The 19,156-nt window shown below is 42.6% G+C and overlaps 2 protein-coding genes across 2 annotated transcripts; one reads left to right on the forward strand and one right to left on the reverse strand.

Annotated features, from left to right (window-relative positions):
- Window positions 1-99: 99 nt before the first annotated feature.
- LOC115692411 (alpha carbonic anhydrase 1, chloroplastic) lies at window positions 100-3,081 on the forward strand. Its single transcript, XM_030619249.2, has 6 exons — window positions 100-457; window positions 675-889; window positions 1,748-1,854; window positions 2,152-2,254; window positions 2,411-2,593; window positions 2,773-3,081. Exons 1-6 carry the CDS (start codon window positions 373-375, stop codon window positions 2,905-2,907), a joined length of 828 nt encoding a protein of 275 aa, XP_030475109.1. The 5' UTR covers window positions 100-372; the 3' UTR covers window positions 2,908-3,081.
- A 3,948-nt stretch (window positions 3,082-7,029) lies between these two features.
- Window positions 7,030-8,332, reverse strand: LOC130139200 (uncharacterized). Its single transcript, XM_056315641.1, has one exon. The coding sequence runs from the start codon at window positions 8,243-8,245 to the stop codon at window positions 7,163-7,165; it is 1,083 nt and encodes a 360-aa protein (XP_056171616.1). The 5' UTR covers window positions 8,246-8,332; the 3' UTR covers window positions 7,030-7,162.
- Window positions 8,333-19,156: the final 10,824 nt, after the last annotated feature.

Genomic DNA, 19,156 nt, shown 5'->3' on the forward strand with positions numbered 1-19,156 from the left:
TTTCCTCGAAGTTTCTTCTGACAGGATACAGCCAAACAAGAAAGAAACAATCAAGAAACAGAATAGTGGTGAGCACAAAACGGGTATAAAGAGACAAAAGAGACGGTAAGAAGAAAGGGGAGGTGCTCCAAGACTCTCGAGGACAAACCCGCCCAATTATAGCAGGCTCCCCTCTCCTCTTCCTTTCTCGAATCCGCCATTTGTGGGGGTTGTCAAACCATTTGTCCTTAACCACCTCTCTCTCTCTCTCCCAAGAACGGAAAGTCCCGAAGCCTCTCTAAAAAGCGGGCACCAGCCTCATCTCCTCCCTAATCCTCATCAGAAAGATACATTTCCAGCTTGTTTCGTGAGCTTTCGGAATCGCCATCGACCATGCCCGCTCCCCCGGCCTCCTTCCCCGCCCTCGCGGCCCTCCTCGCATTGCTCCTCGCCTCCGCTTCAGGGACCGACGTACATGGTACGCATCTCTCTCTCTCTCTCTCGCGATCTCTCGAAAGGAGGTTTCGGACAAATCTTTCATGGGTCGAATGCATGTTTCCGGGCTTTTATGTTGTTTCTAGGAGGAGTGTTATTCACGTCCGCATTTTCCTTCTGATGCTCCAATTCATTAAAGATTTGCAGCGTTGACAGCTAATTGAAAAATCAAGTTGAACATCTCATTTGGCATGAAACAGATATTGGAGAAGCACAGTTCACGTACGAAGGCCCTCAGGGTCCGAGCCACTGGGGGGATTTAAGCCCGAAGTTCGCAGCATGCGCGCGCGGGCAGCATCAATCGCCCGTGAACATAGTGAGGAACGCGACGGTGGCGAATAAGAACCTCAAGGCCTTAACCAGAGACTATCGCCCTGCGAACGCCACCCTTGTTAACAATGGCTTCAACATCGGGGTAATTTGTTAATCGATCGAACTCATTAGCTGCTAAACTAGCTGTAAAAGAGCATTATGATTCCTCTCTTCTTCTTTTTGAGCATCTAAGTTCCTCATTTCCTTTGATAGGTGATTATCCTTTGATTTGAAGTCTGAAGTCGAACGATTTTCCTTGTCAAGAGCTATTAATTAGATAATTTCCAATTGAACGTTCAAGTGTTTTCTCTTTTTTTTTTAAAATTTTAGAATATTGTGAATTATTGACTGTCTCAAAGCTGCAAACTAGGCCCCATGTCATTCACTTTACACCGAGGTGAGAAAGAGATGATGCTAATGAGTCAAAAGACAGGCCTTGCCAGAGATTTGCATGGAAAAAGACGATGCTATAAGTGATGAACTGTCTTTTGTAATTTTCTTGGCTAAAAGTATAGTAATGCTTCCCATATGGGTTTGGAAGAAGAATAATAAGAGGTGAAAGAAGATCTAGGTCATGAAAATTGAGTAAAAAGAAGAGAAGGTGCAGGGGCTGCATATCTTTGGACCCTCGAATTAGGCGATCTTCGAGTGGCATCAAATTCATGAACTATGCACTCGATACACCTCACAATATATTGAGCGATTTCCCATTCTGAGAATCAACATAATTATAATAGGGTTTCAATAACGAGTTACTTAAATATGTGACGTCGGCCACATATGAATTCAATTAACATGTTTGTCTTGAGAACATAGAAAAAGTTATTGATATGGACTTGGGTATTATTTTGCACTTCTCTCTCCAATCTATGTATAGACATGCTACTATACGTAGAATAGGTCATGCTTAGTAAATGAGGGTTGGTTGCATGGAAGATGATGAAATGATTGATGTGAAAAGGTGGTTTACGAGGAAGAAGTGGGGATGCTGCTTGTGGATGGCAAGAACTACAGCTTCAAGCAAATGCATTGGCACTCTCCCTCCGAGCACCACATTGATGGAATCCAGTGAGCAACCCATATCCTCTCTCTCTCTCTCAGAAGATATTGTTTGGAAACAAATTTAGCAAAGACAGTCAATTTCAGCCCATGATCTGTTATAGAATGGGTAAAAGATGACAAGGGCTTGGGCATTAGAGCTTGCCCAGCTTCTTGGGCTCTGCAGAAGAGCTTTGTTCCAGTAACACCCCAAGAAATTGTTGCTTCTAGCTTCTCCTCTACTAGGGTTTGTGAGCTTTGATCAATTGAAGCCAAAGGAACAAAAAAAGAGGAGTGAAAGTTGATTTGCTTCACGATTGAGTGCAGGTTCCCAGCTGAACTTCATCTAGTCCACAAAGCGAGCGACGGCAACTTCGCCGTGGTAGCGATCCTCTATCGACTCGGCGACCCCGATCCCCTCATCTCCAAGGTATAAATGTGAATGTATATGTTTGATAAGTGCCCGCAAGCCCTTACTTCCATTCGATTCGAGTCTTGAGTCCTTCCGTGATCGAAAAGGAGTTACTGGTAGTATCTGTGGAACTTGATTTTTATTCCGTCACCGATCAAGTTCCGCGAAATGCAGATAAAAGGCCAATTGGATCAGCTGGCCAAGGAGGCTTGCGGCGCCGACGAGGAGGCTCACATCCCTCTCGGGATCTTCAACCCCAAGCAGATAAAGAGGAACACCCGCAAGTACTACCGGTACGTCGGGTCTCTCACAACTCCGCCATGCACCGAGAATGTCACCTGGAATGTTCTCGGCAAGGTACGTTTACCTACGTACGATCCACGCATGTGCTCCAATTCGAATTCACAATTCGCGCTTTATCAACCCGAACAATCTAATTAACTGATGAGATGGAGTTGATTAAAAAGGCAATGGACAATATGGGCAATGTTGATTTTAATGCGGAAGTGAAAAAAACACACCAAATGTGGATGCAGGTGAGGTCGATATCGAAAGAGCAGGTGGCATCTCTCAAGGCCCCGCTGGCCGCCGATGACAAAACCAATTTCAGGCCACTTCAGCCGCTCAACGGCCGTCAGGTCCAGCTCTATGACGAGCTCGGCAACCAGTGATCTGGTCATCTCTCGCGTCACCCGACTCATTCGACTTCTATCATTTCGAAACACAGCGAGAGAGACAGAGACAGGGACAGCGACAGAGAGACGATGGTTGATTGAGCTGTATCTGTCATGTACTGAAGTTCTTTATAGTCCCAAGTCGCTCATAATATAACCCTTTTTAGTGCATCCGACTGCTTGTTCTAAGCTGATCCAGTTCAACCTTGACGGGATTGAAAGTTTGAATAGAGCTTGCGGGATCCAACCTAACGCCTAATGACCTCAAACCTCTCTTGCTTGTAGACCACTTGCCCACTTGCTATAGAGCTGCGTTGATAGGGACAAGACAGGTGAACGAAAAATCAACTTCGTCCCTCAATTTGCGCCCTAATTTTAGTAAGGGGATTATTAGATAATAATAAAAAATTAATCGATGATAGAGCTGCTTAAGACTAATTTACAAGAGACAGTTGACCGATGAATGCGATGAATTGCCTCGTGAGCGTTTAGCAAGCGGGTCATATTCGATACCTAATTTACTTTGCAAATGCACAAACTTGCAAATACTTCCTTTTTTTTCAGGTGGAAGATATTATAAAATCTGATTATAGTCATATCGGTTCTTATTATCCAAAATATATGAAACTTCCTCAATTAATTTTTGCATTTTTTACCTTTTTAACATATTCTTGTTATGTTCCCAATCTTCGTTCTTGCAAAAGAAAATATAATTCGTAATTATTGTACTTGTGAATTAAATCTCTAATTCCATCTTTATCTTAGGGTGATGGATAAATTCACTAATCTTTCTTATTTATTGCAGAAAATGTTAAATCTGATGATTATCAAATTTTCAACATAGTACATTTACTTACTAATTCATTGCATCAAATTATACTACTAATGTCTCAAAACTAAAAGAAATTATCCTTTAAACGCATTTAAATACTTTAGAGCGTGCATCTCTTTTCGGTCTCGCATGTATAAATTCCATCGAATTTACAAATATCAGTCTTTTTGTAAAGGGAAAGGGAGTACTACTATTATGGGCTTCTCCACTCTAGTGTTTTCTAAAAGACCATTTTCATTTTTGTTAAATATATATATGAAAAATTATCAAAAAAGTCCTAAACCTATTGCACTCAAGCAAAATCAATCCTAAACCTTTTTAATTTTGCGAGTTAAGTACTAAACCTTTCGACGATTTATCAATGTAGTCCTTTCGGCTGATTTTGACCGGAAATTGATGACATGGACGTAGGCCGTCATACGTGGCACGAGCGATGTTAACGTTGAGAAATTTGCATTTTTTTAAAGAATTTTCTGAATTTTTAAATTATTTATTTTCTTTTTTCTCTACTAAGTCCGGCGAGAGTCGCCGGCCACTCACTATGACCCTCGCCGGCCACTGGGTGAGAGTTGCCAAGCCCTCGCTGGACTGGGAGAGGGCCATGAAGCCCCCGTCGATTGTGAGCAAGACTGCGACCCTTGCCTAAATCTGACAGCGATTGGACAAGGCTCGTGACCCTCGCCCACAGCTGGTGAGGGCTTCTCGGCCCTTGCCCAGTGGCCATTCTGTCCGCAATCGAAGTGGGCTTCGCGGCCCTTGCTCAGTGACTGACAAGGGTCGAGTCCTCACCCAATGTCCGATGAAGGTCTCATGGCCTTCGCTTGTGAACTTAGTAGAAAAAGGAAAGAAAGAACAAGAAAATAAAAAAAAAATACAAAAATTGTCCACATTAACATCGGCCGTCTGCCATCCTACCAGTCATGCCACATAAGACGGCCTGTTTTCATGTCATCAATTTCGAATCAAAATTAGTTGGAAAGACTATATCGGCAAATCGTTAAAAGATTTAAAATATAATTGATAAAATTGAAAGATTTATGAATTAATTAACACCAACGTAATAGATTTAGGATTTTTTTTGGAAATTTTCGAGAGAGATGCACTTATGTTGGTGTGAAAGCACAAACTACCGGTCATTGATTTGCTTAACCATTGGATTAAATGGTGGACAACTTATTACTCTTGCACTGGTGTGAACCGATCCCAAGCCAAACCTATCTATTTCATCCCCATAACCTGAAACACACCTCCTCATAAATGTTCTTTTACTAATGGCGACTAAGGGAATCTCATAAATAGTTTCGCTCAAATTGGCCTCTCAACCCATGAAGAACATATAGGCTGCACAAATGCTAAGTAATTAGGTTGTCAAGATAAAATTTCGGATAAGACGTGATAGGATAAGAATTTTCCGAAATTGCTTTGATCCAATTTTTCTTTATTTAGGAGAGTATCGGATATGACAACAGATATACTCATGTCCAATCAGATAAAGTGTTTAAAGAACCCCAGTACGTTATGAGCGCACAGGAAAACAAAACAATCCTAACAAATTACTAAAAAACTGAAAAGGACTAGAATTAGGTGATATGGTGATTCGCCATTGACGATTTGGAGGTTGCCTCTTTATGGGGACCGACGCTGAGGTGATTGCCACTGTCGCCATCGTCCCATAGAGCCAAAAACATCAAATGGAGAGAGAGAGAGAGAGAGAGACGGGTGACTTAGGTAACTGCCACACGTTGTTGTTATCCGCCAGGGACCTCATTGGGGTTGTCTACGGATTGTCATGAGAGGCCACATCGTCTCTCAACAGATTTGAGAGAGAGAGAGAGAGAGTACTCAACGGAGGTAGCCAGGAGCCGTAATCACCGTGCAGTAGCCTCCTCACGGAGGAGGTTGCAGACTGAACGATGCTTCTCGATTGTTTCCATAACGGTGTCTTTTGACATGTTTCTTCATTCAGTCCATGTGGGATAAAAAAAAAACAAAGCCCATCCCCAAGTGCAAAGATCAATCGTGTATTAAAAGATTTCTATTCGTACCAATCTAGATCTCTAGTTGGTCCAATTTGCGTCACCAAATCAATACCGCTCATGATAGTTTTTCTTCTTCTTCTTCTTCTTTTTGTATGTGGCCTTCCTTCAACAATGTTGCTATCCTAACATAAGCATCAGCATCTTCAACATTAGGGGGTCAGTAGTAATCAGGGGACGGATGAAGCCCAAGTTTTCAGCTGAGAGAATATGCCGGTCAACATTTTGACCCAGGTTCACCTGACATGACAGCATCAATGCAGCGGGGGTGGGGGGCAAGTAGTCAATATTGGCATATGAATGGACACCAGTTCCCGGAGCGACGGCGATGGACCGATCCCATGTGCACACTTGGACGCCACACCCCCCCCCCCAACAAAAAAAAAAATCACAAAATAGATAGATCCCCCATAAAATGAACGAGAAATTTGAATTGGGCATTTGCATAATCTTACATGTCAAGTCGAGGCAAAACAAGAATTGATTGATGATAACTCAACCTTCCATGTGGGGATTCGACAAGGGTTTTTCGAATCCGAACAACTTGTTTTAATTACATCTCGAGATCACCATTTTTTGAAAAGTTGTCAGATGGGAGGGGATGATGATGTAGATGATACATTTTGAACTCGGAAAAAGAAATTCTCCCGTGATCTTTGCAAGTTGGGCTCGACCAGACCTATCCATAGACGATCCGACTCGGAACAAGTGTGCATCCCCCGCCGGTCTGCCGCATCGCTTAGTATAGTATATCGAACGCACCGGAACAGTGAATTTCACAGATTTTAGTTCATGTTATTCGATCAATCATTCATTCATTTCCTTCCCACCCTCAACAAGAAAGCTAGCGAAAAAACAGAGCAAAAACCTGCTCTGCACCAAACCTCTCCTATTTACAAAAAGAAAAAACCTTGAAGAAGCCAACCTCAGCCGCCGCCGCCGCCGCCGCCGCCGCCCGCCTACCCTCTTTCATTACACAGTCAAAACCCATACTTTTGGCCCACTCAAGAAAAAAGAAGAAGAAAAAAGAAAAAGAAAAAAGAGCAAAAAAAAAAAGTGAATAGAAAAAAAGGAAACAAAATTATGCTAATCGGCGGGGAGAATTCGCACCGGGTACTGCTTTGTTATTTACCTCCGGTACCGATGCCGGGACGATCCCCCCAAAAACGTTCAACGCGCCACGTCAGCCGGACGAGGACCCCACCCACCCACCTGCCCTGGGCAAAATCCTCCCACGAGCGGGCCCCACCACGCAGCAGCCATGCCAGCCAACGGAGACCGCGACCCGATCGATCGATCGTCGATCTTTCGTCCTCGCCGGTGGGGCCCCAGATCTTCTCCACCGTCCGGCCGGCGTCGGTCTTTGACCGCGTAGGACATCTCGCTAAGCCACTTCCGTGGCCCAGGCGTCCGACCTCCTGCCGGACGCGAACCGCATCATCCCGCCCAGGCCCAGGCCCAGGCCCGGCGCGTCGCCGTCCGCGGCCGCCGCCGCGGCGCCGCTCCGCCTGGGCAGCGACTCCGGGGAGAGCGCGTCCGCGTCGTTGGCCCAGGCGTCCGACCTCCGGCCGGACGCGAACCGCCTCATCCCGCCCAGGCCCAGGCCCAGGCCCGGCGCGTCGCCGTCCGCCGCCGCCGCGGCGCTCCGCCTGGGGAGATGCTCCGGGGAGAGAGCGTCCGCCTCGCGCGCCGGCAGGCGGTCCCTGATGTCGCTGGTGACGCTCCTGGCCGAGCTCCTCCGCGGGGGCGACTCCTCCGGGATCGGCGCCGCCGCGCCGCGCTCGAAGCTCCCGGCACGCGACTTGCCGCCCCTGTGGAACATGGAGCGGAAGCTGGCGAACAGGCCGGTCCGCTTCTTGCCGGCCGGCTTGGCCTTCGCCGCGGCCGGTTCGACCGAGCGGTTGCGGTTGCGTAACCTGCGGTTGCGGTCCTTCTTCGACCGGACTCTCCCCATGCACGAGACCTTCGGCGAAGACGGCTCGATCAGCGGCGGGTTCGACTTCCCGGCCGACGAGCCGTTGCGCTTCGGGAACAGCCGCGTGTTCGCGGCCTTCCGGTTCTTCGCGTCGACGAAGCAGGACTTCTGCGGCTTCGGGAGCCCGATGATGGAGGCCTTCGACTTCCGGTTGAGGGAGAAGCGCTGCGAGTTGGAGTTGGAGCTCGGGTTGAGGTTCCCGGAGTTGGAGCTGGCTTTGGTGGACTCCTTGCGCTCGTAGAAGACGTTGCGGTCGAACCAGTCGAACTCCGCGTCCTTCGAGAGCCAGAAGGACTCCGGCGGGAAGTCGGGAGGGACCTCCAGCCGGTCGGAGCGGTGGCCCTGGTCCTCCTCGTCCGCCGCCGCCGCCGCAGCAGCCGCAGCCGCAGCCTCCGGATTGCCGGGGCCGGCGATGGTCTCGCAGGTGATCTTGCGGTCGCAGGAGCCGCCGGCGCAAGCGGAGACGAGGGTTTCGAGGTCCACCTGCGGCATCCTATGCTGCGAATCCGTGCTGCGAAGTGCGAATACCCAAGAGCGTATGCAGAGAGGGGTGGCGGGGGCGGTGGTGGTGGTGGTGGTGGTGGTGGTTGCGCCTGCGTACCTGCTTTGGTGAAATGAAGAAGAAGATGGAGTTTGGTTTCTTGCGTCGCTTCGCTTTTATCATCACGTTGAAAGTCCGCGTGAAACGATGGGATCCCGAAGATTTCGACAAAAAACTCTCTGTTTTTTTTTCCTTTTCTTGTTTTTATTTTTGTTTTTTCCTTTTATTGTTTTCGTCGGAAGAACGCGATATACAAAATTAATTTGCGGGAGAAGTTAGGTCACGACATTTCCCCTTTTTGCTACGCCACTTTCTCTCTCTCTCTCTCTCTTTGAAATTCGGGATAAGGAAAATATCCTAAAAATTGTCGCTGTGATATAAATACTCTAAATTTTTTCTTTCTTTTGTGTATTACCAAAACCCCCTAAATTTGTATCGGTGTGATAAAAATACTCTCCCTTTGTCCATCGCCATAACCCTGAAATTTGCGAGTGTGTCATCGATACTGACCTTCAGTCGTTGTTCCGTCCATGAAGGCCATGCAAAAAATCCGACATGGTAGTTCACGTGGATATTCGGCAGGACATGTCAGACGAAAATGCAGTAAAGAGTGTTTTGGTCAAGCCGGTACGAGTTTGAAAATTTTTGTGACACAAAAAAGAAATCGGGATATTAGTGTCATAATGCACATAGTTACGAGGTTTCGAAGACAAAAAAGAGTCTTGGGTGTTGGCATTTTGTGGGACTAGCCCAACTTTTAACAAATATATTCAACATCAAAGGGGCAAGTTTGAATTCCACGTCAGCACCTATGATATAGAGATTTTTTTTTTTGAGACAAGATAATTTGTTCCGTCAGTTCAATCGATGCGTGGGAAGTGTTATCATTAAGGTTGTGTTATCATCGAGGTTCTTAAATCCTCTTCATTTAAGAAGATTATGATCGCACAAGTAATCAAGAAAATTATAAATTTACTGTTAAAAATTGATTTATCTATTAATAACGCAGACTTAAGCTCCGTTGTTTCATGAAAAATGAATAATTTTGAAAATATTTTTCTAAAAATAATAGCTTGTATTGCTTTGAAATATTTAGTTGATGAAAAAATATTTTCATCATCGACAATAATTTATGTTTAAATATTTTTGTAAACGATGAAAATATATTTCGTACAATTAATTAATCAACATCCTATAAATGGGGTAATTTTATTTTTCTTTTTCCTTCTTCTTCGGTGACCGGCCATAGAGCTCGAGCCTCGCCACAGGCCGGCCACAAACGAGGCTCGAGTTCCTCGCCAATCTCGTATCTAACGAGGTTGAGCTCACCTGAGGCCCTTGAGCCTTGCCATAGGTCAGCAAGGCTCAAGGAGGCCTGAGGCCTCGCTAGATCGAGTTCCTCGCCAATCTCGTATCTAACGAGGTTGAGCTCACCTGAGGCCCTCGAGCCTTGCCATAGGTCAGCAAGGCTCAAGGAGGCCTGAGGCCTCGCTAGATCGGTGAGCTCGTGTTGCCGGTTGCCAGCCACTGGCGACCGGCCAAAGAAGAAGGGAAAAGAAAAGAAAAGAAAAGAAAAAATAACTAAAGATTCTATTTTTTAAAAAGAAAAGAAAAGAATTTAAATAAATAAAAAGAAAAAAAATATTAAAATGAATGCACGAAGGAGAACGTGCTTGATTTGGGTGAAAGAAAGAGGAGAGAAAATGTTTTCCTTGACTAGTCTATTTTTTATGAACCAAATGCCGGAAAATCCGAAAAACTTTTTCTTAATAGTTGTTCCGCAAGACAAAAGAAGTCTAAATGATGAGCTAATTTCTTTTACCCATCATCCAACCACATGTGGACTGATTTGAAGAAATATATGTAAAATGGAATTTTTTCCCACCTATATCCATAATTAATTTATATCTAAGTATAATTTGTTCAAATATATATATATATATATATATATATATATATATATTTTGAACAAATTCCTTTTCTTTCCGTACTAGTATCCAACTAACATTCTAATTCCACCATTTCGTCTCCTTACTCTTCTCTAATCTAATTATTATTTAGATTCCTCCCCTTCCTTTTCTACGCACGTCATTGAAAAAAGCAAAAAAGAAAACACTCGTCGCTTCAGATGATAATGACTTTAGGAACGAGTCCAAGTGTTCTGTTCCTATTCCAATCGAGAAATCTCGACTAGTTTTTGCAAGGGAAAATGACACAAATAGTCCCTAAACTTTGACCTAATGTGCAATTTGGTCCCTGAACTTTTAATTTGTTCAATGTAGTCCCTGAACTTTAACATAATGTTCAATTTGGTCCCTGAACTTTTGATTTGTTCAATGTGGTCCCTGAACTTTTAATATGTGTTCAATTTAGTCCTTGAACTATTTGAAAATGTTCAATATAGTCCTTCTGTTAATTCAAGTACAGGGACTATATTGAACATTTTCATATAGTTCAGGGACTAAATTGAACACATATTAAAAGTTCAAGGACCACATTGAACAAATTAAAAGTTCAGGGACCAAATTGAACATTATGTTAAAGTTCAGGGACTACATTGAACAAATTAAAAATTTAGGGACCAAATTGCACATTAAGTCAAAGTTTATGGACTATTTGTGTCATTATCCCTCTTTGCAAACACATTCCCCTGTCAATTTGTCACTCAAGTACCACGCAGAAACTCCATCGCTTTTACGTGAAAAACCAAATGCTTCCAGAAGGCGGATCGTGTTGGGGGGAAAGCACTAGGAACGCGAGAGATGGGAGCAAAGCATATTATGCCAAATGACATGAGAAAGGGGACAAAGGAAAGCACCACGACAAAGCTCAACACGTTCTCTCTCGCTTTTGCAAGCATAAGCCATCCAAAGATGCATGGCGATTGACTGGCGTGAGGATGACACTTTTGTCGAGCAAGGCAGGGGAGCCAAAGGAGACCCGGTACTAGAATAAGTGGGTGGGGGGAGAGTCGATCATATCATGCGACAGCGACTCGTGACAGAGCAAATCGGGCCATTAGAAGCGAGGAATTCCTAAAATTGGGATGCGCTCGAGACAAAGCGATCGATCTACGTTATGCCACCGTGCGGGTGGATGAAACCTCTCGGTTCACGTCGCGCCGCCCTGGCCCTCGATTGTTACCATAAATAGCTCGCCGCTATGCATGTTGCCACCCCCCTGAGGTTTGAGAAATTAGTTGTCTTTCAAATATATAAAAACATCTCCTTCCGAGGTCGAAGCTATTATATATAATTTTTTTATCAATAGTTTTCATCAATAAAAAAAGTTCTTTTTTTTTAAAAAAATTTGGAATATTTTAGCTACAACACTGGGTTGTTGAATTCCAGATAGACTAGAGTCCTTTTGAAACAACAGAAGCACACGTTTCACGTAACTTGTCTGTGGAGTTCAATAACTAGTAGATAGTCAAATTGGCAATAAATGAACACTTTCGGATTAAGTTTCTCTTTCAAGCGGAAGTAATCATCAATTAGAGAATTAGTGATCCGATTGATTTTTTCGGGTCAAAATTTCATTTTAATACCGTGCTTAAGATTTTCGCACAAAACTCAAAAGTTTATCAGATGATAGTGAATACACGCGTCTATACTATTATATAAAATAAAGAGATGCCAGTTATTTTTCTTTTCTCCAAATATCCTGAATTACTCATTTTACAAATGATTTATGCTCATGGACAAATGCATAAGTCGATAATAATACTATATTATCCCTCGCATGTTTCGATATTAAAACCCAAATATACCCGTTTGAGAATAGCCTTCTCGATAAAACTTTCAAATCTCGAAACATTTTTCTCTTCCGCATCTATCTATACTATTTCTCCGAAGTAGATATTTTTATCGACAATCTCTTTCCATTGTGTAATGGTATGGACACTTCATAGTAAAGCAATTTTGTTTAATTTTTCAAATGTCAATTTCGTACATACATGCGGAACATGCGCGCATTTGCTAGCATATATAAAGTCAATAAAACAATTTTAGACAAGCGACTTGGGATGTACTTTAACAGCCCACAAATCATACCATACTTAGTCGATAAAGCCAAAACACATCAAAAATTAATATTTTCTAAAGATTATAATTTTCCTATATAAGTTAAGCGAAATTGAAGAATCTTGGGTCAATGGACTTTTTTTGGTAGTTCCATCCACGACACTTTACTAGCTTTCTTCATCTTCCTCCACGAATGCCCAAATTTTCAAAATCGAGCCACTTTGAAAAGGGGCCTCAGCAATGACGTTTCTTTCGAATTATTTCAGCACTTCATCATTAAAATAAATGACCATATAATATATCAATATGACTAAACTTTCAATGGTCACACCCGTCACCCTATTTCCTAGTGCCCCATCAATTTTTAATTGATTCGCATTTTGTTTTTGGTCGGAATTTTTTTTAATTGGTTACAAGTTTTATGTTTCCCATTTTTTTTATTACCCTTCTTTTCTTTTCTTTTTGGTGTTGTAGAGACCAAAGTTGGAGGCGCCGTCTTGGTCCCACTCTATTTTTTTATGATTTAAAATTTGGATTTACATGCTCTGGCGTAAATCTTGGTGGCTGAAAGAATGAAAAAGTAAAAAACATAAAAAGAATATTAAAAAAAAATTGGGACGTGTGCTATTTTGTTTGTGTGGAAGTTTTTTAATTTTTTGGGTGATGGCACAACGTACGTGACAGATCTAATGATTGTGGATCGTTCAACTAGAATATATGATTGAGCATGCATGATCGTGTTGAAGTCGGGCGTATAAATTAAGGTAGAAAAAGAGCAAAATGAGCCGAAATCGAAATTTAGGACACACTTTTATGTGAACTTTCCAAATCATATGATTTTGATTGAATGGATAACAATCACTAGAATCGCCCAATATAACTTTATAATAAAAAAATTTACGGATCGTTACAAAAAATTATCATCGACTTTGCTCAATATATTAAATACCCTCATCAAATTTCAAAACTTACATTTTGCGTCTCCCTAACCTAAAAAGCCCGTTTGTCCTCATGCACGTATAAAATTTACATCCAAACCCCTCCCCTATTATCTTCCCCCGTCTTTTCTCGCTCATCATACTAAGCAGTCACTGCACAGCACAACGACAATTGAGAGCTATCCCCACACTATGTCACGACTCAACATCAGCAACAACAAGGACACCCTCGCTTGCCGCCCGCGCCGCTCTCCCCCCATCTTGTCTCTGTCTATGGCGAGATTGTTTGTGGCGAGTAACGACGAAGCCACGCAAGCTTGGCCTAAGCCCGAGGCTTGCAGTTACCGAGGTTGTGCCAGGTCGGCCTTGAGCTTACTAGGGCTGTACCAGGCCGCGAGCATCTGCAACAGCCTCAAGAGTCGAGCAGGCTCTATAGAAGAGCTCGGCCATGGCTACAGTTCAACCTCAATCTAGCCTTAAGCTGGCGCGGCAACGGTCGCCGAACCCTAAAGGACCAAGGGCAGCGCGCAAGCAGAGAAAGATGCAACTTGAAATCTACCGTGACAAGTGGGAATGATAACCGTAGGTTTTCAAATGTGACAAGGGTGTTTCCTATGTGAAGCAAACTTGAAAATGGTTTTAAGAAATTGTCATTCTGTGCAGAACCATTTCACAAGACAATCTACTGTTGATGCATCTAATCTTTGACCAGGAATATCAAATGTTGACTTGCTTTACATAGTTTAGTCTCCACAAGCGATTGTAGTTATTTTACTAGGTAAGAACAGAAAACGGGGGAAGTAGGGAGGACTCCGAGAGCGAGTTAGGTGCGACTCGTTGACGCCACGAGCGGAAGAAAAGTCTCCGGTTGTTTGTCGCCGAGTCATGACCGGTTTCGTCTTCTTGCGCTCTATCTCGATCGATGTCGCCCAATCTCTCCAAGAGTCCTCCAAAGTCACTGATCGGCGGAATGAGATTTTGTTCAGGTCTCAGCTGCAGAAGAATCGCAACGATACCGTATAGAGAAGAATACATACGTACATGCATTATGTAATGTAACGTGCACGTTCCCTCGAATCGATTGAATTGTACGTTGTTTCACTCATTCGACTAGAGCCCGCGCGGTAAGGACGAGGATGGTGAGAGATGAAGTCGTAAATCGATCTTAGGCCCCTTGCATTACGCGGATTCGAGATCCGTTTCGCGCAAAAGGGATGTGAGATGAGAGTTTTAGACATCGATCGAGGGTTTTCACGGCGCGACGAGGCCCACGTGATCGATGAGGCGACGTGTTTTAAATAGCCGGCGTACGTAAAAACATATGATTATTCTGAGCAATAATGGGCGTTTCTAAAATTTTGAGTTTTTCGAGATAATTTTTCGATTCGACTTGACTTGCCTGACGCGAACCCACTTGAGCTTGTAAAAGTCTTCTATCATTGATTTGATTTTTGGGCCAATAGTTTCGTACACTATTAAAGATAAGCTTTGCCCATTGTAGAGGTGGCCACGGTTCGGAACCGACCGGTTCCGGTTCGGAACCGGCGGTTCCGGTTCGTGGCCAAGTGTGAACCGGAACCGTCCGGTTCCGGGCCGGTTCCTATTTTTTTCTGTTTTTTTTCTTTTCCTTTTCCTTTTCTTTTTTTTTTTCTTCCTCCGCGGCCGGCCATAGCCGGGGCCGGCGCGGAGGTCGCCGGCCTCTAGGCAAGGCGGCCCGACGCCGGCGAGGTCGAGCCTCGCCAGAGGGCCGGCCTCACCCGCGACGCCCGGCGAGGGCCGCCCTCGCCCGACGCCGGCGACCTCCGCGCCGGCCCGGCCAGGGCCGGCCGGCGGCCGTGTAGGAAGAAAAAAAAATTAAAATATAAATTATAATTTTAAAAAACAGAAACAAGGAAAAAAGACAAAAGAGAAAAAGGAAAAACAGAAAAGGAAAAGGAAAAGAAAAAGAAGAAAAACAGAAAAGGAAAAACAGAAATGAAAATAAAAAAAATTAAAAAAATACTATTCTTGTGATATAACATTATTCAATATAAATTGTGATTAAAATGTAAATTGTACTCAAATTTGGGGACAAAAAGACAAGAGAGAAAGAGAGGGCTTCAACTTAATAAATTATCATTAAGCACATTACAATTCGCTACAACGATCTTAAAAAAAAAAGGAGTACAATATATATACCCTAAAATTATCCCAAAACCTAAGCATTCCGTGCGCAGGGGACCAGAGGTCACATATCGTCGGATTATATTTCGGTTTCCCTAAGCTCACGTGGGCGTACCCGGTATGAGAAACAAGAGTTCCCGAAATATTTGCCAACTCCAATAGTTCTTTTACCCTCAATCGTCACTACCCGTTCCAGTACCGATAGTGGTAGCGGTAGTATCTCCGTCGTTAAAGAATTCGGATTCATTATTCCGATCTATCTCTTGTTGCCGGTATTGAGCCTTCGTCCAATCAGCAACACAAGCTTGCATCTCCACTGATTCTGGATCTAATCTTGAACGATGTTCGTTCAAAATATTACCTCCGGCCTTGAATGCTTGTTCGACCGCATTGTGGAACAAGGGGTTGAAAAAATCTGTTTTGCAATAAGAGAAAGGATTGGGTATTGGCTTGCGTGCCTCTTCCACCAATCCAAAATAAAAAAATCTGTACCACCCGGACGATAAACTCAAATAAAATGGTTAGATAACTCTCTAATTCAGAAATATTTCCTATTACTCCCTTTTTTTTTTTGTCTATGTAATAAAAGTTGGTACCCTCTACTAATTTTACATCTTGTCATTTTGTATCTCCGTAGATTGAGAAGATCTAATATCACCTAAATTATATTTAGTATAAAATTCATTATATAATTCTATTACTACGTTTTTAACCTCACGTACTATGGTTGTAACATTTGTCACATCATAATGTAAACATTGATAATACGCACGCAAAAAATCATTTAAGCCATCCAATTTGCAACGCGGATAAAAAACACAAGCAACTAAATAAATCATGGGAATTTCACTATAATAATGAAGCCATTTCATTTTCATTGCAACTATAGTATGTTGTAATTCAACATCATTTTCATATTCATCAAAAGTTCCGACAATATTACTACACTCTACTAAAAATAAATGTGTAGTAGGATAATAAACACCAGACAAAGTATAAGTTGCATCATTAAAAACCTTTAAAAGATCTAAAATTTTTTGGCAAATATGCCACTCTTGTGGGTATAAATTAATCTCAGGTATATTATTAGAAATGAATGCACATAATAAATCTTTATATGCTAAAGATTCACTAAGCAAGTGGAAAGTAGAATTCCAACGAGTTGGAACATCTCTTGGAAATCTTTTTGGCTTTTTGCCATTATCTCTACAAAATCTACCCCATTCTTTCATTTTTTTGGGATGTTTCCATAAAAATTGAATCGCCGTTTTTATTGGTTGAAGAAAAATATCAAGAGTTTTCAAACCATCTTGTACACATAAATTTTAAAACATGACAAGCACATCTAATGTGAAAAAAATTTCCGCCAAAAGCGGGTTTACAAATATTTTCTAACTCGGCAATTGAAGCGGTATTTGCTGCGGCATTATCAAAACCAATTGAAAAAATTTTGTTAAGCAAATAATATTCTTCTAAAACTTGCCTAATTAGTCTATAAATATTATTTGCCGTATGATGATCATCGAAAACTCTAAATGCAATAACTCTTTTTTGAATAGTCCACTCGTCATCTATCCAATGACATGTTATGCCCATGTAAGAATGATTTTGCCAATGATCACTCCAAATATCACTACCTATATGCACGCATCCATTAAATTGCATAAAAAAGTTTTGTAAATCATTTTTTCCATTTTTGTAAAGATCTTTAATTACTCGTTTAGTTGTATTTCTAGAAACACATTTTGCTTGTGGAGCACATGCTTTTTGTACAAATTCATTAAAACCAAATCTTTCTCCAAAATTAAATGTTAAATGCTCAACGGAAATAAATTTGCCTAATTCTTCCTTATAAGTTTTTTCATTAAAACGAAATAAAGGGGAAGTGTTAGGATTGACGTACCCGGAAATTTGTTGTTGCTCGATATCGATTCCCGTTTCGGTTGGATGTTTGCTCATAAGATGTCGTTTAAATGTTCCATATCCTTGTCCACCTGTATATTTATATATTTTTCCACAATATTTACAAATTATATCATACCTTTTTTGACCGATATCAAACCTTTCCATTTTCGTGAAGTGATTCCAAATGTCGGATGTAAATTCCCGTTCCGCTTCCTTTGTTGTAGATATTTCAGCAGGAGGATGAAAACTTTCTTGCGTCGGGACGCGCTCCACATCGTGAAAAATGTTGATTTCATCATCTTGAAAATCTGCATATTCACGAGGATCAAAAGAATGATGGGATTCCGTCGCGATATTCTTACCTTTGCCAGTTGGCACTCGACTTCCACTTGCCATTTTTCGAATGGATTGAGAGAATCGAGCGGATTAATTGGGAGAATTAAGAAAGAATTGCGTGGATTGAGAAAATTGAGAGAATTTCAGAGAATTTGAGAGAATTTCGAGTATTGAGAAAATTTGAGACTTGAGAGAAGAGAATTGGAGAGAATTTGAGAGAATTGTGTGTGTATTGTGAGAATTTGAGAGAATTTATAGAAAAAAATAGAAGAAAATTTAGAATTAAAAAAAATAAAACATAACCGTTGCAAAATTGCAACGGTTATGTGTTTTTTTTTTTTATTATAAAAACGCCCGTTGGGGCGTAGCCGTTGCCCCAACGGGCCGCAAGGTGCTGCGGCGCAGCAGGGCCTGCACGTCTGCAGGCCCTGCTGCGGATAAATATTTTTTTTTTTTTTTGGTTGGGCCGTTGGCCCGTTCTCCTGCGGCTGCCAGCTGCGGCGTTGCGGCATGGCACATCTTGCAGGCACAGCTGTGGCGTATTGCGGCATGGCACATCTTTAGGCTCTTTGCGGCCAGCTGGCATGGCCTGCCTTGCGAGGCGTGCTATAGCCTGCAGCTTTTTTTTTTTTTTTTTTCGCAGAACCGGTTCCGGGCCCGTTCAAATTTTTCTGGAACCGGAACCGGGACCGTATGCCACGGGCCGGTTCCGGTCCGGTTCCGGGCCAAAACCGACCCGTGGCCACCTCTAGCCCATTGAATAGGTGATTGCTAAGAAATCGCCAATTTCGATGTTAATCACAGTGCATGACCATGTGGGACAATGTGATGTGATTCCCCCAAGCTAGGGCAAACCCAACATGGGCACCGCCACTTGATGTTTATACTAACCCTCTCGAACCCTTGCCTTTTGAAACTTTCTATAAACAAGACGTCTTGATCATACTTTATATATATTTTATAGAAGTCAATTTTGCACTCCAAAATTGAATGAGCACAATTGACTAGGAAGGCTTAGTTGGCACCTCCACTTTTGATTAGGGCACAATTTTGATGCTGGCATTAGAGCTTTAGAATTTTTCTTCCGTATCAATTTATTGGAAAGGGCCCATGTGATTTCTCTTCAGCCTCGCCCTGGATTTGTACGACCACTTCTCTAATCTTATTTCCTGCTTAAGCAATTGTTAAATGGGTTGTCCTTCATCGCTTAGTACGGAATTGTTAAATGATTAGGGCCCAGTTCCTGATTTTCGAATTAGACATTTTAACGGGGTCTCAAGATAGGAGGTTCCGAGTTTGAATCCTTCAAAAATCCTTTATTTGTCTCCCCTTTGATCATTTTTCATGATCCATTCTTAGGCCCGAACCCTAATCTATGCACGACAGAAAACATCACAGAATTGAATCCTTCATGCTCCACTTCCCTTAGCGTCCTTTGCACGCCAGTGATGGAGTGTGGAACCGTCGTCCCACATCACTCGAACACGGGTTGGATCTC

The sequence above is a fragment of the Syzygium oleosum genome, unplaced genomic scaffold (genome assembly GCF_021117445.2).
Source record: "Syzygium oleosum isolate NSW1041296 unplaced genomic scaffold, Sole_v2.1 Sole_v2.10, whole genome shotgun sequence".
Classification (NCBI taxonomy): domain Eukaryota; kingdom Viridiplantae; phylum Streptophyta; class Magnoliopsida; order Myrtales; family Myrtaceae; genus Syzygium; species Syzygium oleosum.

Bases quoted from the DNA above. Each gene is read 5' to 3' on its own strand.
- LOC115692411 (XM_030619249.2), top strand. From the start codon at position 373: ATGCCCGCTCCCCCGGCCTCCTTCCCCGCCCTCGCGGCCCTCCTCGCA. The intron at 1,855-2,151 runs GTGAGCAACCCA...GATTGAGTGCAG, and splicing joins CACCACATTGATGGAATCCA to GTTCCCAGCTGAACTTCATC. The intron at 2,255-2,410 runs GTATAAATGTGA...CGCGAAATGCAG, and splicing joins CCGATCCCCTCATCTCCAAG to ATAAAAGGCCAATTGGATCA.
- LOC130139200 (XM_056315641.1), bottom strand. From the start codon at position 8,245: ATGCCGCAGGTGGACCTCGAAACCCTCGTCTCCGCTTGCGCCGGCGGC.